The following is a 27,333-nucleotide window of genomic DNA, read 5'->3' as shown; positions in this document are numbered from 1 at the left end:
CGCCCGACCGCTACCCAGTGCCCCACATCCAGGATTTTTCAGCACACCTGGCTGGCAAGGTCATTTTTTCCAAAGTGGACTTGATCAGAGGATACCATCAGGTGCCCGTACACCCTCTCGACATCCCAAAAACAGCTGTGATCACGCCATTCGGTTTGTTTGAGTTCCTGCGCACACCATTCGGGCTCAAAAACGCTGCTCAAACTTTCCAACGGCTCATGGACTCTGTGTTACGGGATCTGCCTTTTGTTTTTGTGTACCTTGACGACATCCTGGTGGCCAGCACATCTCCGTCAGAGCACCTTTCGCACCTTCGCACTCTGTTTGAGCGGCTTACCGAGCACGGGCTCATCATCAATCCGGCCAAGTGCGAGTTCGGCCTGCCCACCATAGACTTTCTGGGGCACAGAGTCACGAAGGACGGGATCGTTCCTCTTCCGTCGAAAGTGGAGGCCATCACCGCTTTCCCACGCCCAGTCACCATCAGAGCATTACAGGAGTTCCTGGGCATGGTGAACTTTTACCACCGTTTTCTCCCCAGGGCCGCCCAAACCATGCGACCCTTGTATGAGGCTCTGAAAGGCGGCAAGCCTAAACACACTGTGGACTGGAGCCCGGAGAGNGACAAGGCTTTTGCGGACGCTAAATCAGCCCTGGCTAAGGCCGCCATGTTGGCCCATCCCGCCTCCTCCGTCCCGATCGCACTGACCACAGACGCCTCAGACTACGCTGTCGGTGCGGTTTTCGAGCAATGGGTGGGTGACGCTTGGCAGCCTCTCGCTTTTTTCAGCAGGCAGTTGCGTCCCAGTGAACGGAAGTATAGCACTTTCGACCGGGAGCTACTTGGCGTGTACCTGGCCATCCGACACTTTCGTTCACTGCTGGAGGGACGCCAGTTCACTGTCTTTGTGGACCACAAGCCACTGACTTTCGCCATGTCCAAAGTCACTCAGCCATGGTCTGGCAGACAACAGCGGCAGCTCACTTACATCTCCGAGTTCACCACGGACATTACACACCTCTCTGGCAAGCACAACCCTGTTGCTGACTGCCTCTCCCGTGCTCTTGCAGCGGCGGTCCACCTCGGCCTGGACTACAGCGGCATGGCAGCAGAGCAGGCCGCGGACCCGGGAGTGCAGGCTCTCCGTTCGTCTGCTACTGGACTACAGCTACAGGATGTGACATTCGACGAGGCTGGCACTACTCTGCTCTGTGACATCTCCTTGGGCTCTCCTAGGCCTGTGGTACCTGCGAAGTGGAAGCAGCCTGTTTTTGACACCATCCATGGCCTCTCACACCCAGGAACCAAGGCCTCAGTCAAGTTGGTGTCAGCCAAGTTTGTGTGGCGCGGACTGAAAAAGGACGTGAGAGGCTGGGCGCGCACCTGCATGGGGTGCCAGCGTGGCAAAGTACACCGCCACACCAAAGCGCCACTGGAACAGTTTCAGGTGCCAGAACGACGTTTCGACCACGTCAACATTGACCTAGTTGGCCCACTTCCACCCTCGCTAGGTTACACTCACGTGCTCACGATGGTCGACAGGACCACAAGGTGGGCTGAGGCTGTTCCACTGTCATCAGCTGATGTGGCACGACCATTTATCGGCACCTGGGTGTCACGTTTTGGCACCCCATCGGACATTTCATCAGACCGAGGCGCTCAGTTTACCTCTGAGCTTTGGAACGCTGTCGCAGGGAGCTTGGGGGTTAAACTCCACCGCACCACAGCCTACCATCCCCAGAGTAATGGCCTCTGTGAACGTTTCCATAGGTCGATGAAGGCCTCCCTGCGTTCTAGCCTGAAGGACTGTTCCTGGGCTGACAGGCTCCCATGGGTCATGCTGGGCATCAGGACTGCACCTAAGGAAGACCTCCAGGCCTCCTCCGCAGAACTGGTCTATGGCCAGCCGCTACGGGTCCCCGGGGAGTTTGTCCCCAACACCACGAGCCCTTGGTCAGCCACACTCCAGCGATCCACCCTGTTGGACAATGCCAGGCTGTTTGCTCCACTTCCTACCTCCCGCCACTGTTTACCGAACTCTCACGTCCCCAGCGGCCTTCAGTCTGCTGACTATGTTTTTATCCGAGTGGATAGCCACCGCGGACCTCTCCGTCCGCCTTACGAGGGCCCTTTCCGCGTTGTGGAAACGGGGGACAAGCACTTTGTGGTAGACATTGGAGGCAGGCAGGAGTGTGTATCAGTGGACCGCCTTAAACCTGCCCACCTAGATCTGGCCCGGCCTGTTGAGCTAGCGAAACCCCCGAAACGGGGACGACCTCTGACTAGGCCCCCTCTTCTCGTTCCTCCTGCCACTCGGCGACGCCGCAGGGGTGCCTTGCAGACAGCCACCGAGGGGGCGGTTCCGCCTTCTCTCATTCGGAGGAGCCGCACTGGACGTTTGATTCGTCCCCCACGCCGTTGATAACCAATTTTTTTGTTTTTCCTCTCTCTCTCTCTCTCTCTCTCTCTCTCTCTCAGGTTTCTGATAGTGTGAATTCTGGGGGGGCATGTGTGGTGCTCTCACCAATGACATAATTCACGTACTATATGTTCGGTTAAATGTTATGTTGTGTGATACCTGTTATTGTTGCGGTCCCTTTAAGTGTTCCGATGACGTTTGATATTGCCGGCTTTTTCTGTCATGCGCGGCGCCATGTTTTTAGTCAGTTAAGTTAAGTTATTAAACGCGAGTCTTAATGTGAGAAGTTGTGCGGCTCGTTTCTTCGCCTTAAGGCAACTTCCACACTATATACATTTTACCTGTTTTAAAAAACACCGTTTCCAAATGTTCGATGATTTTAATATTTCAGATTTAGAGTTCATTGAAGGTGTCTTTGAGTCTAGTGTATCAAACAAACCTATTCCATATGCCACTTCTGATCTACAGAGTGCAAAATCTTTAAACCTCAATATCTCAGAACTGGTCAAAAGTCAGATAGAACCCTATAATCCTAAGGCGACGAGTTGTAGGCAAAGGGTAAACTATGACATAAAAAAGGCAGCGAAGGGGTTTCGTGTAGATTTTTGTTTTAATAACAGCAGACTGCCGTGCAAAATGTCCCTCACAGTTGTTAAAGCCTTGAGTGCACGGTACTTTGCGCGCCTCTCCCAAATGCGCATCCCAATTTGGAACTCCTAGGCCTATTTGTCTTCTTAAATATTAAGCACGGTAGCCAACTGCACGCGATTTGTTGGTTTAACGGCGTAGCTCATGGTTTTGCATGATTTCATTGTGTGTGTGCATTTTATTTCATTTGCCAACAATAACTCCTGTCGATAGTTGCAAAGTGCTACAAATGTAGTCCCACCCTTATAGAAAACAACTTTTGATACTGACACACGCCTTACATTTTGTAAACGGTTTAGCAGCATGACGGCGCAGTTCACTCCTATTAGGCCTACACTTCAGCACCACATATGTGGACAGCGATCCTCAAGAGCGACACTATGAATGATCTTAGAGGCTGTGCACGCGCGTTCATGTACGAGTGTCTTTGGGAAACAGTCGTAGGAAATCTAAGAACATTCGTAGGATCACTGGTTAACGACACACGTAAGGCTAACAACCATCGTTATCGTGAAACGAGGCCCTGAGCGGTGTCTTGTTGTCTAGATCTGCTCCTGAGCGGTGTCTTCTCTGCTTGTTGTCTAGATCTGCTCCTATGTATCATTACTTAAAAAGATAAACCTTTCTCAGTTCTCTATCCCTGACTATTTTACCCCCACTTCCTCTAAAGTAAAACATCTGGGCGTCATCATCGACTCTTCTCTCTCCTTTGAATCCCATATTAAACACCTCACCAAAACTGTGTTTTTCCACCTTAAAACCATCTCCAGACTCCGCCCTTCTCTTACCCCTACCTCTGCTGAGACCTTCATTCAAGCTTTCATAACCTCCAGATTAGATTATTGCAACGCCCTACTCACTGGTCTCTCTCCTACAGTTTTTCTCGATTGGTTTGGCTAATTTCTTGAAACCGAGATGACATTTCTATAAATTTTGGGTCATTTGGCTAAACATTCTTACACTTCTGCACAACAGATCAGATAACTAGCAAAATGTCATATACCTCCCAAAACAGCTCATTCTTGTATCAGCACTAAACCTTCTCCCACATAAATAGTCAGTACCATAAAAATGGCATATATCCTTCTCAATTGCTTTGGCTCATTTGCATTCATTTAGTCATTCTGTCAAAATAAACTGGATGGTTCAGCATAACTACATGGATCCTCATCACTTGCTCATATCACTCCAAAAACAGTTTACCCGTGTGTCAAAACTAAATTCCTTCCACAGAATGCCGTTTGAAAAAATGTCAAGAAATTAGCCAAATAACAGAGGAAACTGTACACGGTTGTAAAATTATTTTCTACAAACTAGTAAAGTTACAATACCATCTGGCCTGTTGAACACTGTCATGAATTTACTGTTTACAGTAATGAAATTCTTAAAATATTATGTCCTTGACTGTTTTGACAATTGTGTAGACTACTTTGCATATGATGACTTACACAATGAAATCATGCTGACATGTTTTGGAGAGGGCAACCATTAGACTGATAATTGTCTAATTTGTTTAGATAAGAAAGGTGAATTTATTTGGAAAATGTGCTAAATGTATGCTCAATGTGTCAACTGTAGGGTAGGCCTACTTGTACATAGCCATCTGCAGAGATGTACTAAACATTTGAGACATGTACAAAGCATTTGATATTTGATGAAAGCAATGAGAAATGCCATTCTGTTGTGGGACATTACAAGGTGGTTTGGGGATTTGTCCGTGTTGTTTTGAGAATGTCATCTCAGTTTCGAGAAATTAGCCAAACCAAACAAGAAAAACTAAATTGATTAACCGTCTTCAATACATTCAAAACTCAGCAGCTAGATTACTTACACACACCAGACCCTGGCATCACATTACCCCTATCCTCTATCAATTACACTGGCTTCCTATTCCTATTCCTATTCCATTCACGTATCCATTTCAAAATTCTCCTCCTCGTATACAAGGCCCAGCACAACCTTGCACCCTCCTACATCACAAGTCTCCTCACCCCTTACAATCAAACCCGCACACTACGCTCCACTGACTCACTCCTCCTTACAGTTCCCTCCACACACCTGCGCACCATGGGCGACAGGGCATTTAGTGTTGTTGGCCCCAAACTCTGGAATGCTCTCCCACTGTCACTTCGACAGTGTTCTACACTGTCCACTTTCAAATCTCAGCTGAAGACACACCTTTTCACTGACAAGCACTTCCACTTCATTTTAATCATCAGTTTATTTTCTATTTTACATATTTTATCTTTTTTCCCCCTCATTTTTTATTTTATTTTCAATTTGCATTCTACTTCTTTTTGTTATTTTAAAACATTTATTTTTTATTGTACTTTTATTTTTATTTTATTTTTGCATTTTAATTACTCTCATTACTCTTCACTGAAGCTTTGTTATATTTTCCCTATTGTATTTTCCCTTGGGTACTTTGAAAGGCGCTCAAAATAAAATGTATTATTATTATTATTATTATTATTATTACTATTATTATTATTATTAATAAGATCTGCTTGTTGTCTTCTCTGCTTGTTTACAGTCTACAGTAAGATCTGCTCCTGATCTATTGCCTACAACATGAGTTTGCCGGAAGAACAACACACACATACAGCACTCTGCTTGTTGTCTAGGGTAAGATCTGCTCCTGAGTAGTGCCTTCTATGCTTGTTGCCTAAGGTAAGATCTCCTGAGCGGTGTCTTGTTGTCTTCTCTGATAAGGTAAGATGTCCTGAGCGGTGTCTTGTTGTCTAGGGTAAGATCTGCTCCTGAGCGGTGTCTTCTCTTCCCTGCTTGATGTCTAGATCTGCTCCCCACCTACTGCCTCCAACATGAGTGTGATGGAGGAGCAGCAAACACACACAGCACTGGGAGAGGACGGTGCTGGAAAGATGTGAGTGTGTGTGTGACGTGTCTGTCTGTTCTTCAGCACTGGGAGAGGACGGTGCTGGAAAGATGTGAGTGTGTGTGTGACGTGTCTGTCCATCAGTCCCTGTGTGTGATTTTAATAATGACATATGCAGGGCCGGATTAAGGCAATGTGATGCCCCTGGGCACTAAACCTCAAGTGCCACGACCCCCCAAACACACGTGCGCATGCCCGCACAGACGCACCCACACACACACACCTTGCACGTGCCTTCAGTAACCTATAGCATGTAGGCCTAAGCATAAGCAAAAGTACACATAAACAGTGTCTTTCTTCTTCGCATATTGAAATGTCTTATTCAAAACGTGCAATATATGAGTGTCTCAATACAAATCTTAAATTCACCCATACTCAATTATTTCCATATTCAAGTGTATCCATTTAAAGTGTATATCTCAGGTTAATTTTTATTCAAAATAATGGAATTCCTGTGATAGTTCTACCACTTCAACAATTATCCATCGTTTTTTTCATGCAACAGGGCATCAGAAAATGAAATATAATGGGGAAAAGTGTGTATTTTCAGTAACATGTTCAAAAGAATTCTAATCTATTGGCCCAACAGTACGTCCACAAAGAGTTCCTTCCTGATCTCTTCCTCTGCTTCATCCAGTGCATGAAATCCTCAGTCTCGCACTCCAATTATCTACACAAGTCTAGTCACAAGGCTAAACACCTGGGGTCATTCTCTTGTAAACGTTTCTCTTCACACAACCACTCAACTGATGTCTGTCCATTTTTCTTTTCTACAACCGTGGGCTTTTTGAAAACATGATACATTTCATGACAGGTGGACCGGCTCAACTGACAGGTTTAAGGAGGGGGGTTGATTGTCACACTATGATGATATTGTTGCTTTTATGACAATAGTTTTAATAATGACTTTTATATGAATACAATATACAACAGTGTCAAGTTTATCAATTTTAAGTGTAAAAACATTAATGAAAAAAAAAAAGTTTCTTCCTGTGATCCCCCCCACCGGCTGGGAATGCTTGATGCCCCTGGGCACTGTGCCGTGTGCCCATATGGTTAATCCGGCCATGGACATATGCATACTGCTTCATAAAAGCCGAACCTAAAGTTATATAGCCTATACTTTCTTCCAGTCCACTTGATGTGAAGAGGCCAGAATCCCCTGTTCCCAGCTGTCTGAAGAGGCCAGACTCCCCTGTCCCCAGCTGTGTGTCCATGAAGAGTGACAGGTCCAAGGGTACACCAATAGACTTTGGAGCGGGCCACTCCTCTGATCAGAAGTAAGCAAAGCACACTTTGTGTGTGTGTGTGTGTGTGTGTGTGTGCGCGTGCGCGTGTGCGTGTGCGTGTGCGTGTGCATGTGCGTGTGACATATCAGAGCAGATGAACTTGATTAATACATTTTTCCTGACAGTCTCACACAGCAGAGATCAGATGGGAATAAACATCTGGACAGAAGTAGAGTAGAGGAGAAAGAGAGAGGAGAGATGGACAGAACAAGAGAAGAGGAGGGGTCTTCTGCAGAGCAGAGGTGAGCTGCTCCCCTGTTTTCATTATTTTTTGAGGTAATACATTGGGTTGGGAACTTCTGACATACTGAAAACCAAAAAGAACGATCATGGCTATTATGTAATTATGAAACACAGTAAACACTTAAAGGGACACTGTGCAGGAAATGGTCAAAAAAGATACTGCAACTATGCTGCCCATTGAAACTCTGTCGCCTATTGCCAAATATGACCTTTTCATGATAGTTTACTGAGCAATAAACTAATATTTTCTAATATGGCCCAAGTACTGTCATTTTTGTAGCTAAAAATGGCTATATCTGGAAATTCAAAATGGTGGAGCATATAGAAGATCCCCCTTTTCATGTATGAAAACTGCAATTTTTCCAGTCATAATACATACTTAGAATTTCATGGTGGTGGTAAATATTCATTAAAAAGGTAACAGTAGTAAATGGGGAGCATGAATTCTGGAAATAAACAACTAAATATCTCACACAGTGTCCCTTTAATCGACTGAATGTGAGGTATTACTCTACAGCTTTTTCATTGAACTCCATTGCTCAAATCTTACAGTTTCTTTTGTTTCAGACATGTAAACTTTTTTTTTTTTTTTTTTTTTTTTAAATCTTTTACCTGACATGTTTCAACGGTGAGACTTCCGTCTTCATCAGCGAAAAAGATAGATAGAGATAAAACTTATTGCATTAAAAGAAATTAACTTTGAACATGAAGCTACATTATCTGCTTCAGTTACAGATGTAAACAGATATCTGGGGCAATAAAGGACCATAAAAGCCTTCTGAAGCAGAAGTTTCAGTGTTTGACTGAGGGAATCTCCAAGCAGGGAAACCCAACACTCCTCAATGAGATCTACACAGAGGTCTACATCACAGAGGGGGGCAGTGGAGAGGTCAATGATGAACATGAGGTCAGACAGATTGAGGCAGCATCCAAGAGATCAGCTACAGATGATAAACCAATCAAATGCAATGACATATTTAAACCCTTACCTGGACAAGAAAAGGACATTAGAACTGTGCTGACAAAGGGAGTGGCTGGCATTGGGAAAACAGTCTCTGTGCAGAAGTTCATTCTGGACTGGGCTGAAGAAAAAGCCAATCAGGATGTCCTCTACATATTTAAGCGGGCTTGCGGAGCAAGAGCAGAGCTCTTGCAGAGCAAGGCCCGATTATAGTAATCTCTAAGTCCTGTTTATTATTGGTTCTCTTGTACAGGGACAGTAAAAATAGAAAATGGATCTCCTCCTAGGCCTTTCGAGATAGAGACACCGTTCAAACACTAAAACGACCGGCTCGGCTTGGAGATCGCGTTTCGTTATAGGCTTCTCCGTGTCTCTTGTCGTTTTCCCGTTTTTGGCGATTTAGTGAAAGCCTGGGTCCCCATTGGAAACAGTGGTGGAACCTCCATGAACCAAGGTTCCGCCACTCTAGAGATTAGAGTGTAGGAGGCTTTTTCGGTCATAAAACATCAACACTTTCACCTAGAAGTTTAGTTGACGCGTTGTTAGCGAGCTCTATGGGATGTCTCCAAATTGTGAAAGTTTCATCTCCCAACTCCCAATACTTTTTAAATGGCAGGTTTGTAAAAAAAACAGGCCTGGCTCTATGGAGAATCCCAGTCTTTTGAAAAGTGCATTTTTCAAGAGATCAGCGCATGTCCCACACGGAGGTCCATTTGTGCCTGAACCCTTTCACCTATAAACTTAATTCAAAGACTGTTAGAGAGATCACAAGCATGACTCCGATCTGTGAAAAGGACACGTGCCAACTCCTTTTAGTTTTTTTACAACGATGTTGTAAAGACAAAAAAACTCATTCTCATTTTCTCCCCTGTTAAAGGCTCAATACTAACTGTCTTTCAGTCAATCACAACAGGTGCAGCCAGTGAAGGATTCCATTTCAACTGTCACTGTCTCAAGATTCCATTCTTAACGAGCAGGTGCGAGCAAGCATTCTAGAAGCCTATTGTTCAGCTCTGCAATGCAATGTAATATAGTCTTGCTGGACTATGCATGATAATTAGCTGCTTGGCTTAGTGGTAATGCATGCTGCTGCATCAGAGATATGGAGGTTGAGGGTTCGAAACCCACACAAAGCCATGTTGATTTTCTAAATTATATCATATGCAGCGTTCCTTGGCCGACTTAAAATGCCATGTATATCATTTAGTATGTATGGCAAATGTGCTGAATTACAGATATTGAGGTTGGGGGTTCGAAACCCAGTCAAAGCCATGTTGATTTTCAAAATTACATCATATGCAGTGTTCCTTGGCCAAGTTAAAATGCCATGCATGTCATTTAGTATGCATGGCAAATGTGCTGGATTACAGATATGGAGGTTGGGGGTTCGAATCCCAGTCAAAGCCATGTTGACTTTCAAAATTATATCATATGCAGTGTTCCTTGGCCAACTTAAAATGCCATGTATGTCATTTAGTATGAATGGCAAATGTGCTGAATTAGGGATATGGGGGTTGGAGGTTCGAACCCCAGTCGAAGCCATGTTGATTTTCAAAATGATATCATATGCAGTGTTCCTTAGCCAACTTCAAATATCATGTATTGTATGTCATTTAATATCAATGGCAAAGGGGTTGGATTACAGATATGGAGGTTGTGAGTTCGAATCCCGCTCGAAGCCATGTTGATTTTCAAAATTATATCATATGCAGTGTTCCTTAGCCAACTTAAAATACCATGTATGTCATTTAGTATATCCCCAAAACGCAGAGCTACAACACTTTCAAGATGGCTGAATCCAAGATGGCTGAATTGTTTGGCCCATAACTTCTGACTGGGTGGATGGAGTTTTTCCAAGATTTATTTCAGCTTTGTTTTCTCAATAGTACTTTGTTTCATCTCTGCCCCAAAAGGCAAGCCCGCTTCCAGCATTTTCTGTGAGAATGCATTTCTAGTTCCTCTTCCTTTCCGTGAGCTTAACTTAGTGAAGGAGGAACATCTCAGTTTAGTGGGTCTGATTAAACGATTCTTTGGTGACATCAATGATTTCAGCATTTTCACTGATGACAAATGCAAAGTGTTGTTCATCTTCGATGGTCTGGATGAGTGCCGGATTCCTTTGAATTTCCACTCCAGCCCAAATTCTTGTGATACAACAGAAGCAACCACAGTGTCTACTTTGCTGACCAACCTCATCAAGGGGAATCTGATGCCTTCTGCTCTCCTCTGGATCACCTCAAGACCAGCAGCAGCCAATAAGATCCCTCCTGAGTGTGTGGACCAGGTGACAGAGGTACGGGGGTTCAATGACCCACAGAAGGAGGAGTACTTCAGGAAGAAAGTCAGAGATGAAAACCTGGCTGAGAGAACCATCAGCCACCTGAAGAAATCCAGGAGCCTCTTCATCATGTGCCACATTCCTGTCTTCTGCTGGATTTCAGCCACTGTTATCGAGATAATGTTGAGGGAAAGAGACACAGGAGAGATCCCCAAGACTCTCACTCAAATGTACACACACTTCCTGATTATTCAGACAGAAGTCAAAAAGAAGTACACAGAAAGAAAAGAGACAGAAGAAGAGATGATTTTCAAACTGGGGAAACTTGCTTTTTGGCAGCTGCAAAAGGGAAATCTGATTTTTTATGAGAAGGACCTGAGAGAGTGTGGCATTGACATCACAGACGCATCTCTTTACTCAGGGGTGTGTACCCAGATTTTCAAAGAAGAAACTGTGCTGTATCAGGGAAAAGTGTTCTGCTTTGTTCATCTCAGCATTCAGGAACATCTTGCAGCCTTATATGTGCACCTCAGTCTCATCACCCACAAGGAAAATGCCCTTAACTCAATTACACCAAGACTACACACGTTCAAATCGAAACTTGCTAGATTTTTTAGGCCTCTGTCTGTGTCTGATGCAAATGAAGGTGACAAAGTGTCTGTCTATGAGCTGCACCAGAGAGCAGTAGATCTGGCCTTACAGAGTGAAAATGGACACCTGGACCTTTTCCTTCGCTTCCTCTTGGGCCTCTCACTGGAGTCCAATCAGAAGATCTTGAGAACTCTGCTGCCACAGACAACCATCCAATCACAGAGCACAGATGGAACTGTCCAATACATCAAGGAGAAGATCAGGAGGAATCCATCCTCAGAGAAATGCATGAATCTGTTTCACTGCCTCAATGAGCTGAATGACCAGTCCCTAGTGGAGGAAATCCAAAGCTACCTGAAGACATCAGGTGGTCTAAAGGGAGCCACACTCTCCCCTGCACAGTGGTCAGCTGTGGTGTTTGTGCTGCTGACATCAGATCAACAGCTGGATGAGTTTGACCTGAGGGAATATGGCGGAACAGAGGAATGTCTGATGAGGCTGATGCCTGTGGTCAAGGCCTCTAGATCAGCAAGGTTAGTCAGTCACCACTACATTCATGACATGTGTGTGTGTGTGTGTGTGTGTGTGTGTGTGTGTGTGTGTGTGTGTGTGTGTGTGTGTGTGTGTGTGTGTGTGTGTGTGTGTGTGTGTGTGTGTGTGTGTGTGTGTGTGTGTGTGACGACTAGAAGTCTTTTATTGTGACTACACACACGTACAGGCAGAATTATTAATATATGTATAATGACATTGAAGCATTTCACTCTGCTACACCACAATACCTGGTATCAATGAGGTATGGTGTTGTATGATGCCTTAATGCAGATTATTTGACTATAGACTGCTAATCTTGTACTGTGATCAGTTCTAGACTGATACACATGATGAAGATAAAACACATTATGGCATGCATTCATGATGAAGTTACAGATGAAACACATTATGACACGTACACATGATGAAGATAAGAGACATTATGGCACGTACACATGATGAAGTTACAGATAAGAGACGTTATGGCACGTACACATGATGAAGTTACAGATAAAACACATTATGACACGTACACATGATGAAGATAAAACACATTATGACACGTACACATGATGAAGTTACAGATGAAACACATTATGACACGTACACATGATGAAGATAAGAGACATTATGGCACGTACACATGATGAAGTTACAGATAAGAGACGTTATGGCACGTACACATGATGAAGTTACAGATAAAACACATTATGACACGTACACATGATGAAGTTACAGATAAAACACATTATGACACGTACACATGATGAAGATAAAACACATTATGACACGTACACATGATGAAGATAAGAGACATTATGGCACGTACACATGGTGAAGATAAGAGACATTATGGCACGTACACATGGTCCAGCATGTTCTCTTTCTGGACATTTAATTGCAGTGCTGTCTCTTCAGATTAAATAGCAATAGTGGGAATGTCATCAGGATGATTCAGCAGCTGCACACTTTCAGCAGGAGAAAGTGCCATAATTTAACAATGTCAGTGTGTTCAGATTTATCATCACGTTTCCCTGGTGTGTGTGTGTGTGTTGTCACAGTGTCAGAGTGTTGAGATGTATCATGATGTTTCCCCAGGCTGTATTGGTGTGGCCTGACAGAAAAAAGCTGTTCCTCTCTGGCCTCAGCCCTCAGCTCAGGCTCAAGTCTCAGACAGCTGCACCTGAGTTTCAATAATCTGCAGGACTCTGGAGTGGCACTTCTTAGTGAGGCATTAGGAAATCCACTCTGTCAACTGGAGACACTAGGGTGAGTATAGCAGCATCATACGTAACATGTCTTTGATTATGCACTGACTGTTTCCCCAGTCTGGTTGGGTGTGTGTGTGTGTGTGTGTGTGTGTGTGTGTGTGTGTGTGTGTGTGTGTGTGTGTGTGTGTGTGTGTGTGTGTGTGTGTGTGTGTGTGTGTGTGTGGTAACAGTGTCAGTATGTTGAGAGCATGGCCGTAGCCAGCCATGTGAAGTAGGCGAGGTCCATAATGCGCGCGCAGAGCGTGCGCCGAAATTGTATTATTAATAAAAAATATAAATTAAAAATTAATTCATAAAATAAATAAATATAGGCTACACAGGCCTATATATAGGGCCCTCCTCTATGAATGTATAGGCCTAATGTGAAATAGTAAATATGTAGACATGTATAATAATGAATATGTTGTAGTTTTCAGCCAACTCAGCCTATTCCCTTTGAATGGCTATGCTTTGGTATCATGCCTCTTTTATCATAAATAACATTCTCCCAGTCAGTAAAGCCCTTTGTAAGGAAACTAAAGTTTCACCCAGAAGTTGCACAATAAGCTACATCCTCAGATGGCAAGTTGCTCAGCCATTCATATTTTTTCTCCCAATGAAATTACACTTCAGCTGTTTTCCTCCAAAAATACAGGGATAACTATCTCTGTAGTGCAAACCACCTATTTTGGAGTAAACATTTTTCTTCCTAGAGTCGCATCAAACGTTTTGTTTTAATTTAGTTGTTGTTATAGTTCTTCACAAGCGCAGAAGACAAAAGTCTATCAACGAGAAAGAAAAGTAGCCTATCCTCCGCGCTCCTGAGCCATCTGGTGCGTCACGGCTATGCAGACACAGTAGTCACGGGAGCCTCTTCAGGTGTGGATATTTTACTGCGATTGAGTCTGATGAAGACGTGGCAACGTCGATAGTCTTGGCACTTGTCCAAATGAACAGGAAAATATCCACACCTGAAGATGTTCCGGTGACCTCCTCTATCAGTGTTTTTCACAGGCTTTCCTATTTACAATCAACCTTTCACGGATATCCTCCTATGCTTTTACCTTTATGCAGCAGCTGATGCAGCAGCCGGCCTTCTTAAAATAATGACTCAAATGGCTTTTTAAGACACCATAGCCTACTTGTTACGCATGAGCTTTAGGTAAACAACGGTTAGCTTTCTGTTGGCGGAGATCTCACCAAGCGCGGGCTTTCTGATAGCGGAGATCTCACCAAGCGCGTGCTTAATGGGCGTGTTCGTGACGGCACATTACTGCGCAGGCTGCACACGCACACTTTGCCATTTCAATGCATTTTTCTAACCAGAAAGCATGGTAATTTTGCGTTGCGCAATGCGCTGTCACGAACGCGACCAAACACTTGCGATGTCGGCTGAGTTGCGTTCTCTCCCACGAGTCACACCACTTTCGATATTAATTAAACTTGTTTACTCGCAAAAACAGAACACAAAGGCAAAACTAGAACACATAGCACATGGAGGTTAACCACAGTTTGCAAAGGATGCTGTTAAAATAATAATAATAATAATAAAACCTCTCACGATAGGCGAGGTCCGGACCTCGCTAGCCTCAAATGTAACTACGGCCATGGTTGAGTTGTATCATGATATTTCCCCAGGCTGTCTCTGTGTAAGCTGACAGGGGAAAGCTGCTCCTCTCTGGCTGCAGCCCTCAGCTCAGGCTCAAGTCTCAGACAGCTGGACCTGAGTTGGAATAATCTGCAGGACTCTGGAGTGGCACTTCTTAGTGCTGCATTAGGAAATCCACTCTGTCAACTGGAGACACTAACGTGAGTATAGCAGCATCATACCTAACATGTCTTTGATTATGCAATAATTGTGGATATGTGTATGTAATAATTGTGTGTGTGTGTGTGTTTGTGTGTGTTTGTGCGTGTGTATTGTATATGTGTGAGAGAGTTTGTTGGTGTGTGTGTGTGTGTGTGTGTGTGTGTGTGTGTGTGTGCGCGTGTGTGTGTCCAGCCTGAGTGAGTGAGTGTGTTTGTGTGAATGCATTTCACAGTGTATTTCAGTATTTCAGTACATGCAGTATTTGTGTGTGTGTGTGTGTGTGTGTGTGTGTGTGTGTGTGTGTGTGTGTGTGTGTGTGTGTGTGTGTGTGTGTGTGTGTGTGTGTGTGTTGTAAGACTGTCAATGCATTGAGATGTATCATCATGGTTCACCAGTTTGTGTGTATCTTATGGAGCTATTTTAAGGTCATAAGTCTTACAGCTCCACAAAACGCATTTCAAATGTGTAAGCTGCACCTTGTACTTGCAGGGTTATTTTCACATCTGTACATTTGTTTTGTAACTGTGTGTTTTTTTTTTGCACATGTGTGTGGGGGAAAACGTATGTGTAAAATATTAAAATGTATGTGTAGAAATGTTTTGAAGTTGTGGCAAGAGAAGTGTGTACGGCTTGTGCCATGCTTTACCAACTTCTTCCTGTTCGGAGCTGCGAGCACACGGCTGTGAAACTTTTTTCACAGATGTACGAATTTTGAGCCGGTTTTCACGTGGGGGTGGGGTCACAGGGTGAGAGCCAATCAAAACATCGCTTATTGCCAAGCCATCGATTTCAATGGGGTGCGTTTACATCCCAGTGCAGTAGGTGGCGATAATGAATATTCACCTCTAAACATCACTTGCAACGCGCCAAATGAATACAGACTACCGGCACGTTAAGTTTATATAGGCAGCAAAATATTTTACATCTGTAAGTTAATACAGTAGACTATTTTACATCTATAATATATCTATAGCCTACTATTTCCACGATCTGCTTACCTTGATCCCCACAGATACCACGCAAAATACCATGCACTCATTGACTGAATATTGTGACACTATGACAGACGCAAGTGACCAAGAAATTGCATTACATTAAATAGCTTTTCGTTTTTACCTGGTAACAATTATATAATAATTATATTCTCTGTAACATAACAACGTTAAAATGCAACTAAGTAGAAGCGTGCAGTATTGGCAGGCAGTAGCCTATTTAAACAGTCTCAGCCATGCAACTGAGAAGAGGATGAATATGCTACAAAGATTATAAAAGACCCCCCCCCCCCATTTATAAGAGCCAAATAAAAGGGACACCAGTGTTTTATTTCACCTTTATTTTGGAATTCCCAGATGCCATTTTAAATAATCTGAAATAACTTAGGCCTACAGTATAAAGTAATGTGCCATTTATATAACAAAAACACTGCATACCCCTAGACACGATGCATACTTGAATAAAAATAACATTTTGTTAAACAGGTGCATGAGTAAGGGACAGCTCTTCCACATACCCATGTCATTGTAATGGGGACAAACGTTTGTTTACATTTCAAAAAAACATCTTCATTTATTCCCAATAACATTCAAAAGGTTATGCAACATCAGCAGACAACTAGCAAACAGACAGTGATACCTTTTGGGATAGTATTTGGATTAGACCTATGTTAAGAAGGTTTTTAATGCAATCAAAGTCTGCCCCTATTAGAATAGCTCAAATCTCAGAAAGAGCTGAGTCAAAAAAATGCCAGCATCACCGGGTACTGACAAGTCAAGGGTAGCATGAGGTATACAACAGCATATTGAAATTGGCAGAAGCTATCTTTTAAGAGGCAAATGGTTGAGTAATCCAGTGCCACTTTGATGTTATGGGCATTCTAATTTGCCAGAAATCACCAGACATAACCCTCCATTCATTTTCATTTTTTTCTTTTTTCTGGTGAGTTAGAATGTCCGTACCACCAAAGCACCAAAACGTGGTATGGAAATCTATAGGACATAATGAAGAGGGAAGTGTGGGTGACCAGATGAAAAAAAAAAAACAGCTGGCACCAAAGCATCAAGGATATCTGGACTTCTATATCCCTCATGCAATGCCACTGCCCATTGACTTCAATGGTGCGACACCTTCCATTCTGACACACACAGAGACACACTGCCATACAAAGCAAGAAAGAGTGTGGGGAGATATAATCACAAATAGTAGCTACATTTCTGTCCTGATGCATCTGCCAGATGGCAATCTAGCAAAGAACTTGTGCCGAGGGTGCAGTAACACATGGAGAACCATGATGTGATGTAGTATGTGATGGTTTATTAGCAGTTTTGTGGTTGTAGTGTCTTCTAGAGGGTTCACAAGAAGTGCAGATTTTGCAGAGGTGTTGGTGGCCCATGACTGGTCCTGGATGGTGCACCACCTTCACCGACTCTCCTCCCCTGATGCTGATGAGTTGGACATGCTGGAAAGGTCATCTAAAGTTTGGCAAAGAGAGAAGATTAGAGGAGAGTTCATGTGTGTGTGTGTGTGTGTGTGTGTGTGTGTGTGTGTGTGTGTGTGTGTGTGTGTGTGTGTGTGTGTGTGTGTGTGTGTGTGTGTGTGTGTGTGTGTGTGTTATTAACCCATTTTAGCCTGATGCTGCATACACGATGCATTGTCCAAGGCGCCTGAAGTGACATGGGTGCATTCCAATATGCAGACTGTCCATTCTCATGCAAGATGATGGTCTTGGCTTTTAAATGCAACTAATTTCACATTTTTATGTGCCTCAGAGGCTGAGCAAGTTAGGTTTTTACCGCCCCCAAAGGTTGCTGGTTCATCTCCCAGCCCGCCAGGTTGGTGGGGGGAGTAATTAACCAGTGCTCTCTCCTCCATCCTCCATGACTGAGGTACCCCACGCATGGTACCTTCCTGCCACAACGCAACATACTGCTCCCTTGGGATGCCAATGTAGGCTGCACCCTTGCACAGGTGAGGCATAAAATGCAATTTTGTTGTGTGCAGTGTATACTTCTATGGGCAGTCATGGGTGAGCGGTTAGGGCGTCAGACTTGCATCCCAGAGGTTGCCGGTTCGACTCCCGACCCGCCAGGTTGGTGGGGGGAGTAATCAACCAGTGCTCTTCCCCATCCTCCTCCATGACTGAGGTACCCTGAGCATGGTACCGTCCCACCGCACTGCTCCCCATGGGGCGCCACTGAGGGCTGCCCCCTTGCAAGGGGTGAGGCATAAATGCAATTTCGCAGTGTGCAGTGTTCACTTGTGTGCGGTGGAGTGCTGTGTCACAATGACAATGGGAGTTGGAGTTTCCCAATGGGCTTTCACTTTTTTCACTACTTGTGTGCTGTGTCACAATGGCAAAGGTGGGCTTTCACTTATATACACCTAGAGATTTTTTCCCCTGAGTCCAATGTTTTTAAACAGTTGAAACATGAACATTTCCAGTCAATATTTACAATGGAATAGTAGACCTCTGTGTCATATTCCCAAGGAATGGTAGCATCGCATCTGCTGTGCTGTGCTGAGTCAAAGTAATTCATAAGCCTACTGGTTGTGTTTTCCCTGCCCATTCACAACTTTGATGGCCTGCAATTTATTCAGATGTGTTCTACAACTTTTTGATGAAACTTCCATTTTACATTTGATACCACAAACTAGGCTTACTTGTTGTGCTGTGTGGATTTGTGTTGAGTAGGGATCTCACTTACCAATTAGCATGTTTTCCTCTTGTTACCAGCATCAGTCTGAACCTGACTGGACACCTGTGCACTTCACCATATGTGAACTCTGAGGGCAAGTGTAGAAGCCTGGCAAATAAAGACAGGAATAAGTCGGTCTCAGTATCACTGTGCAACTACATTCACAATGTAATATGTTGGTTTAGTTGAATTCTGTCCATCACAATTTAATACTAGAAATGCACCCAGAGTGTGCAGACCTCCGCCAAGGAAGTTAAGTTTGTTTTTAGACACATACAATGGGATATTTGTGTCATTTATGCAGGTTTATACACACCATTAGTGTGTTCAGAGAATTAAACAGTCAAGTTGTAACTAGATTATATCTGTATTTTTTATAATTACCATGTCCTTGATTAACTGTGGTCTGTTTTGTTCACCTGTGTGATTGTGGTATTGGCAAAGTGCTACATGCTATATTGTGAACTTACTATGCACTGTCCTATAAATGCACGTAGGCTATTGAAGGTCAGAAGTTGCTGGTCACATTGTTATAAACAGTTTTGATGATTGGCAGCATGCCCTTATTACCATTTAAAAATTCACAGCTATTTCATATCACACGTTAAAGACTAAGTGGAATTATACCAATTGTATCAGCCTAATCCAGCCTTGTGCTTACTAGGCCCTACAAGATAAAAATCAACCTGCTTTGAAAACTTGTGATCACACGCTAGTAGAACTGTAGGCCTATGATTAGTGAAGGGAATGTAGGCCTAATGATTTTGACCAACAAAACTGAAACAACCACAGACAACCGTATGGTTAATCCTGTTTTTTGCCTACGATGCATTATTCTCATGGCCCACTGGTTGGCCTTAGCGCTGTCGGCTGACGCGTGAAGGGGCATTTCCTAATTAGGAAAATCACTATCACCGTTGTTAATCAGTCTAGGCATTGCTGTCGGGCTTTGTGGTCCATCTCGCAACTGGGGTTAAATTGAGTGAAGTGTAATGCATTTGACCAGCATTGTGAACTTGCACAGCCACAAATTCCATATTGTTTTGGCGATGGTAGTCTACCTAATTAATTCGACATTATTGTCAACCGAAATGATCTGCGGTGGTCACTGTCCATCTCACAGCAGTGCCCTTCCACTTCACACATATTTTAGGCAGGCAGCGGTAATTCATTTCACAGGACTGTTATAACTTCAACGAGGGTGTAGCCAAAAGGGTGCCTGCTGATGAGCACATTTTTAGGTTGATAGCAATGGTTTTGGAGCTGGCGTCAAAGGAGACAGTCCTTTTCCTTATTGCTTTGGCGGCACACCCGATTGGAATATTCGCCGGTGCTCGGCCATTATGCAGACTGTCGTGCTTTCTTGGTCCATCTCGCAAACAACTTGGGGTTAACTTTAAATGTAGCGAAGGGGATGTAATGAATTTTACCAGCATTGTGAACGTACAGTCATAAATTATTTTGGCAACGGTAGCCTAATTCGACAGCATTGCGAACCTCAGTCACAGTCCACAACAGCATTGTGAACTTACACAATCACATTCCATATTTTTGACAACGTACTTAATTCGACAGCATTGTGAACCTAAACGATCTGCGGGGGTGGTCACTGTCCATCTCGCAACAGCAATGATAACATACTAACACAATCACAAATTCCATATTTTTGGCAGCGGTGGTAATTAATTTGACAGGATTGTTTCCTGCATGCGGATGAACAACTTTTTAGGTGAAATCAAATGCACTTCGTGTTGGAGCTGGCGCGGCAAAGGAGACTCTCTCCTTGTTGCACAGAAAGGCGCAGGCACGCCGGTGCTCAGTAGGCTGCGCCCTCCTAGTGACACAACACCTTCGGCGGCAAGTCTATGATAATCAGACAAGGTGCTCAGTGCTCACCGTGCGCACCTTGTGGCAGGCAGTGAAATAGCAGCGCACGAACGAACGAACAAACACAGAAACCCAGGCGATCACATAACCTCCTTGGCGGAGGGAATTATGGTTTACATTTAGGCATACAACTTTCACAATGCCATATTAGTTACATTTAGCTAGCTAGTGTCCTATTTGGTAAGGACATGTACAAGTGATGTAGGCTGTACAGCAGGGGTGGGCAACTTTCATTATAAGGTGGGCCAACATTTTTAATTACCACAATCAGTGGGCCACATCACCACGCACTTGAGAGAATTTACAAAAGGATACTTCACTTTTTCTTTATTTTTACATGAATGCTTACACTATTGATTTATAGGGGGTTAAAAACTGTCCTTTTTCTTTTTTTAAAAGTGAGAAGTTGGGCTGCATGTGGCGCCCGAGCCTCCAGTTGCCCATCCCTGCTGTACAGTTTCCTAACAGAAAGGCTCTCATAGTATTTCAAATAATGGTCTATATAAAAACTGGTTATAATAGGTACAGTGCAGCATAAACAGGGTTGAGGGGGTGGTTTCTTTTATTTCGTTGTACCCACCGAGTAGTTTAGCCAATGTCTGTGTGACACGTTCATGCTGCCACCTCCACAGCATCCTCTTCACAACCGCAGGGGCAAAACACCTGAAAACATAATAATGTAATCCTTTTTCAGTCGAAGATATAGACTAGAAAATGAGTGACAGCATCACAATCAGGTATGCAAGTGTAGTGGACCCCCCATTTTCGGCTTTTTGTTATTCCCTTATTCTCACTCCCTGTCTTTTTGTTGTCCTGTCAGAAGTTGTCTTTTAGTTTAATTATGCTGTTGCACGTTTTCGTCAATAGATGGCATTATAGGACCAGCAATGAGTGCAGAGACCCTCTCTGGTGCAGTAGCCAGTGACTTCGGTCACATAAAGAACGAAACGTGGAAGTGACAGGCTTTGTTATGATACAGAAGTAGGCCAGTGACAATGGCCTCAAAATTTGGAGACACCCCAACCGGAGGTAGAACAAAACCCAAGAGAAGTCACATTTTGGGTGCTTTTTTTGTTTGGAGGTGCATATGAAAATGTGTAAAATGTTTAGGCTTAGCATTAAAATCACTTTGGCCAAGAATCATTTTCATGTATGGGACACCCTAGAGATGAGGAAAAACATTATTGGGTTTTGTTCTACCTCCGGTTGGGGTATCTCGAAAACGAAGGCCTTTTTGGGCCCATTGTCACTAGCCTAAAGGCAGCGGTGTCAGCTGTACAGTTATGCTGAGGAAAATGTAAATAAACAACGAACTCAGCAAAACTCTACACACTTGAGGACCTTATTCATTAAGTGTGCAACATAAGCATTCACGCAATAATGCCACCAGGTCACATTTAAGATTTAATTAGGAGTATTTTGTTATGGATCTTATGTAGTGATAGACTTACCATTTCTTGTTATGGCATATCTGGCCTATTCCCAAGAGAAGGCTGATGTCCCTGTCTGTTGATCTGATTTTGACGTCGGCAAGATGCTTCGTGCTGTCTGGGTTTCAAACCTAGTGGTGAAATGACAAGGGATTTTATGTAAACAAAATGCTTATTTCAGTAAGTGTACATACAGTAAACAGATCTAAGAAGTTCCCAGAGCACCCTACGATAGCTGGCATGGTTGGCACAAAGACCCAAAGAGCAAAATTGTCCCAAGATTGTCTTCCAAACAATTCCACTCCAAACATTTTCCTTCTGAAATAAACAATGTCCATATCCAATCAAACCTCAGTAGGCAGCTATCTCGTCAGGTCGGCCTTACCATAGACACATTGTCATGAGCACTCTCTCTCCCTGGTAACAGCCTTAATTGCATTCAATTCTCTGCCACTCTGCTCACTCTCTCCCTACTCTGCCTAACGAGCTCCACCTGGATCCACCCTGCTCTGCTCTTGTTACCTGGCCAGCTGCACTGCATTTCCCACTCACCATCCTCACCTTGCCTCACTCTGTTCTAATTACTCTGCCAGCTGCACTGCATTTCCCCACTAACCTCTCCCAGTATATCAAGCCCTGTTTTTCAGCCAAGCCCTGTCAGATCGTCTTCAAACCCGGACCAGTAACCTGCCTGTCTGCGCTCTGACTCCTGTCTCTGATACCGAACCTTTCTTGACTGCCTCCTTGTTCTACTGCCCCGACTATCCCGACCTGCCTTCTGGATCTCGACTACTCTCCGATCTTCAGCCCCTCCGGTAACTCGATTCTGCCTTCTGTCTCTCACCACGATTATTGCCCAGCCCTGATCTGTACTTCTGCCTGCCATTGATATTGCTGTTGTGTGTGTGTTCCCCCAGGTCTCCGACCACCAGATGAGCGAGCCCAGACGCTTCACCACCCTAAGCCCGACACGCCGCTCGATCACTGGGGGACACACACACTAAGCACTTTGGACTGGACACCCCCGGACATTTGGTGACCCCCGGAGCCCAGGTAACCCACAGGACCCTGAAAAACCCCAGAGCCCCAAGCACCCCTGGAACCCCTGACACCCCTGGCACTCCTAGCACCCCTGGAACCGGAACCTCCCAAGACCTCACGATCATCTCACTCCTCTTCCCCCCTGAACCCTTCAATAAAGAACTCTGAATTTGAACTTGCGCTCTTGGGTCCTCTTCTGTCCGTGACACACATCTGTGGCCCGTAAATTTACAATCTCAAACGTCATCACCATATAAGCCATGGCACAACACAAGCGTTTATTTTTATAATAAACAAGATATCTCGGCACGTTTGCGCTAGTTATCTGAACACTGATTGTTAACGAATGCCCGAAATAGTGTAGAGCTAGCTGCCATTTATGTTATGCTAGCTAGGGTCAAGTCATCTCATCCAAACTAGCCACAGTAAGGGGGAAATTACGCTTCAAATGAACGGGAATGACTCAAAACTTTAGAAATATATTGTTAGAATGTACCGTATACAAGGTTAGTCTATGAGGTTAAATAGTTTTCTTACATATATATTTTTATATCCCAGTTACGTACCATATCTTCTGCATGAATCGAGGCCTCCTGTTTCATTGGCACGAATGAATGAAAAATCCTGTCAGGGAGCGGAGCAGTTAACCGCAGCCTTTTGTTTACAGTTGTTACCAGGGCAACGCAGCTAGGACCCCAAAGCGACAGATCAGGCAGAAGCGACAGATAAGGCGCCGACAGTTTCCATCGAAGTCCTCGCGAAACACTGATTGGTTGGCAGTAAGAGATGTTTTGATTGGCTCTCGCCATATGACCCCACCCCCACGTGAAAACCGGCTCAAAATTCGTACATCTGTGAAAAAAGTTTCACAGCCGTGTGCTCGCAGCTCCGAACAGGAAGAAGTTGGTAAAGCATGGCACAAGCCGTACGCACTTCTCTTGCCACAACTTCAAAACATTTCTACACATACATTTTAATATTTTACACATACGTTTTCCCCCACACACATGTGCAAAAAAAACCCACACAGTTACAAAACAAATGTACAGATGTGAAAATAACCCTGCAAGTACAAGGTGCAGCTTACACATTTGAAATGCGTTTTGTGGAGCTGTAAGACTTATGACCTTAAAATAGCTCCATAGTATCTGGTATTGTGACGGGGGGTGGGGGGAGGCGTGAGATGTGTCAGAGGCCCCCCTCATACAAAAAATACAGTCAATAAAGGCATTTACAATTTCAAAATGCCACATTACTCTTCAGTAACAGTCATACAGGACAAGTAAGGCTACAAACCAATAGGATACAATTTTATTTCATATAAACCTCAAATCAGCACTCCATTCCAATTCTGTGAATCACTGCTCTGTTGCAGTAATCTTCAGTAACAGTCATACAGGACAAGTAAGGCTACAAACCAATAGGATACAATTTTATTTCATATAAACCTCAAATCAGCACTCCATTCCAATTCTGTGAATCACTGCTCTGTTGCAGTGCAACAGTGTATACAATATTTCATTTGGGGAGAATTATTTGAACTATAGCTTATGTCCATCAAACCATCAAACAATAGCTTTCAATTCTAAAGGTTAATATTCCACAGTAACGAATGTTCATCATGTAGAAATTACGTGCAGTCATTGTGTGATATAGTTTAGTGGTTTAATACTGAGTTTTCTATTCAAAATAGTGTGACTATGTGTGCACCTCCAAGTATCATATAAGAGGTCCCAGCGAGACACCCCGCGACTGTGTGTGTTGTAACAGTGTCATATCATAGTATATAGTAGTATTGTGTATAGTTGTATCAGTGTGTATCATAGTGTGAACGTCAGCAGCTGCACACTTTCAGCAGGAGAAATTTAACAATGTCAGTGTGTTCAGATGTATCATCACGTTTCCCCGGTGTGTGTGTGTGTGTGTGTGTGTGTGTGTGTGTGTGTGTGTGTGTGTGTGTGTGTGTGTGTGTGTGTGTGTGTGTGTGTGTGTTGTAACAGTGTCAGTGTGTTCAGATGTATCATCACGTTTCCCCGGTGTGTGTGTGTGTGTGTGTGTGTGTGTTATAACAGTCTATGTGTGTTGAGATGTATCATGATGTTTCCCCAGGCTGGTTGAGTGTCAGCTGACAGGGAAAAGCTGCTCCTCTCTGGCTGCAGCCCTCAGCTCAGGCTCAAGTCTCAGACAGCTGGACCTGAGTTGGAATAATCTGCAGGACTCTGGAGTGGCACTTCTTAGTGCTGCATTAGGAAATCCACTCTGTCAACTGGAGACACTAACGTGAGTATAGCACCATCCATAACATGTCTTTGATTATGCACTGACTGTGTGTGTGTGTGTGTGTGTGTGTGTGTGTGTGTGTGTGTGTGTGTGTGTGTGTGTGTGTGTGTGTGTGTGTGTGTGTGTGTGTATATGTGCTTGTGCGTGCTTGTGTGTGTGTGTGTGTGTGTGTGTGTGTGTGTGTGTGTGTGTGTGTGTGTGTGTGTGTGCGTGCGTGCGTGCGTGCGCGTGCGTGCCTGTTTGTGCTTGTATGTATGTGTGTACAGGAATGCTGACAGCTTTGGGCATGCACCCACTGTGTGTGCGTGTGTTTGTGTGCGTGTGTTTTTGTGTGTGTGTGTGTGTGTGTGTGTGTGTGTGTGTGTGTGTGTGTGTGTGTGTGTGTGTGTGTGTGTGTGTGTGTGTGTGTGTGTGTGTGTGTGTGTGTGTGTGTGTGTGTGTGTGTGTGTGTGTGTGTGAGAGAGTGTGTGTTGTAACAGTGTCAGTGTGTATCATGGTGTTTCCCCCAGGCTGTGTCACTGTAAGCTGACAGAGAAAAGCTGTTCCTCTCTGACTTCAGCCCTCAGCTCAGGTTCAAGTCTCAGACATCTGGACCTGAGACAAAATGGTCTAAGGAAATCAGATGTTGAGCCTCTCTCTGCTCTTCAGATGAACCCAGAGTGCAAACTGCTGGAGCTACAGTGAGTACTAAGTAGATGTGGACCAATATGGGATTCATTAGATTGTGTAAGAATTCCAAATATCACCCTAATATATAAACTGACCAACTTATGTGGGATTTGGTGGAAGGAAATGGATTTTGTGAATGAGCAGATCCTTTCCCTGAATTATTTCCTCAATAATCATTTTCTTTAATATTTTTCTCCCCTTAATGGTACTACGGTCTCTCTTTCACTCTCTCAGTCACTCAGTCACACACACACACACACACACACACACACACACACACACACACACACACACACACACACACACACACACACACACACACACACACACACACACACACACACACACACACTTCCTTTTGTCTTATACCCTACTGGAGTCCACACTAATAGCAGCAAGCTGTGTGAAAGGGACACTTCTATATGAGTTGACTAATGGCGTTTTTTTTGTTTTACAGTTGGAAATGAGGGCAGAATTACTGAATCCCACCTCATCATGTGTGTGTGTGTGTGTCTCCCCAACATGGAGGATGCCAGCAGCACCCAGCAGCAGTGTGTGAGCCATGGCCCTGAGCAGCATGGGGTCTGACATCCATGAGGAACCAACACACACACACACACAAACGCGCGCACATGCGCGCACGCACACACACACACACACACACACACAAACGCGCACACACACACACACACACACACACACACACACACACACACACACACACACACACACACACACACACACACACACACACACACACACACACACACACACACACACACACACACACACACAGACCTGTCCATCTTAACACACACATGGAGACATTCACAGCTCCACACAGGAAGCACCTTTAGGCTACATCACACCAGTTGTACAATTTCAGAAAAGAGATGAATAAGTTTCTGCTTATACTGTACTGTGTTCATGATAATTTGTGTAAATATGATTTTATATATTTGTCAAATATTTGTTTTATATTTTTAAGGTGTACACTGAATTTGACCTCTGTCAACTGGGACTGTAATAGATTGATATTAGCTTTAATTATTATGTTCTTAATCACGAGAATGAAGAGCTTTTATTTTTCATTGACCATAACGAGTTTGACAACGAAATTGTGTTCAAGAATACACTGTACAAGTATCCTCTGGTCGCTGCTCATCCGAGCACCACACATAATTCGGAACTGATGTACGTTGTACTTGGTCCTTATCACAGTAAACTAAATTAAACTGAACTGAAGACATATACTGCCTCGTATGGTTTTTCCATATAATACTGTGTGTGTGTGTGTGTGTGTGTGAGTGTGTGTGTGTGTGTGTGTATGTGTGTGTGTGTGTGTGTGTGTGTGTGTGTGTGTGTGTATGTGTGTGTGTGTGTGTGTGTGTGTGTGTGCTGAATACAAGTGTAATGC

General features: G+C 44.0%; 1 protein-coding gene, 1 long non-coding RNA gene and 1 pseudogene across 2 annotated transcripts; 2 read left to right on the top strand and 1 right to left on the bottom strand.

The window, feature by feature from the left end:
- The window catches only part of LOC134442166 (NACHT, LRR and PYD domains-containing protein 3-like), a 70,581-nt pseudogene that overhangs the window by 26,218 nt on the left and 17,030 nt on the right, over positions 1-27,333 (top strand).
- Positions 5,891-14,869, top strand: LOC134442163 (NLR family CARD domain-containing protein 3-like; the record flags this gene model as incomplete). Its single annotated transcript, XM_063192444.1, has 5 exons — positions 5,891-5,952; positions 8,226-8,601; positions 10,400-11,859; positions 12,956-13,126; positions 14,746-14,869. Coding segments are annotated over exons 1-5 (2,193 nt in total), but the record flags the coding sequence as incomplete, so codon positions are not given.
- LOC134442168 (uncharacterized) lies at positions 17,208-22,292 on the bottom strand. Its single transcript, XR_010033329.1, has 4 exons — positions 21,948-22,292; positions 21,077-21,159; positions 18,619-18,717; positions 17,208-17,385 (listed from the first exon to the last, which is right to left on the bottom strand). It is a non-coding gene; the product is annotated as an uncharacterized LOC134442168 (long non-coding RNA).

Source organism: Engraulis encrasicolus, unplaced genomic scaffold, assembly GCF_034702125.1.
Source record: "Engraulis encrasicolus isolate BLACKSEA-1 unplaced genomic scaffold, IST_EnEncr_1.0 scaffold_122_np1212, whole genome shotgun sequence".
Taxonomy (NCBI): domain Eukaryota; kingdom Metazoa; phylum Chordata; class Actinopteri; order Clupeiformes; family Engraulidae; genus Engraulis; species Engraulis encrasicolus.
Note: the sequence above shows the minus strand (reverse complement) of the source record. Positions and strands in the feature narration are given on the sequence as shown.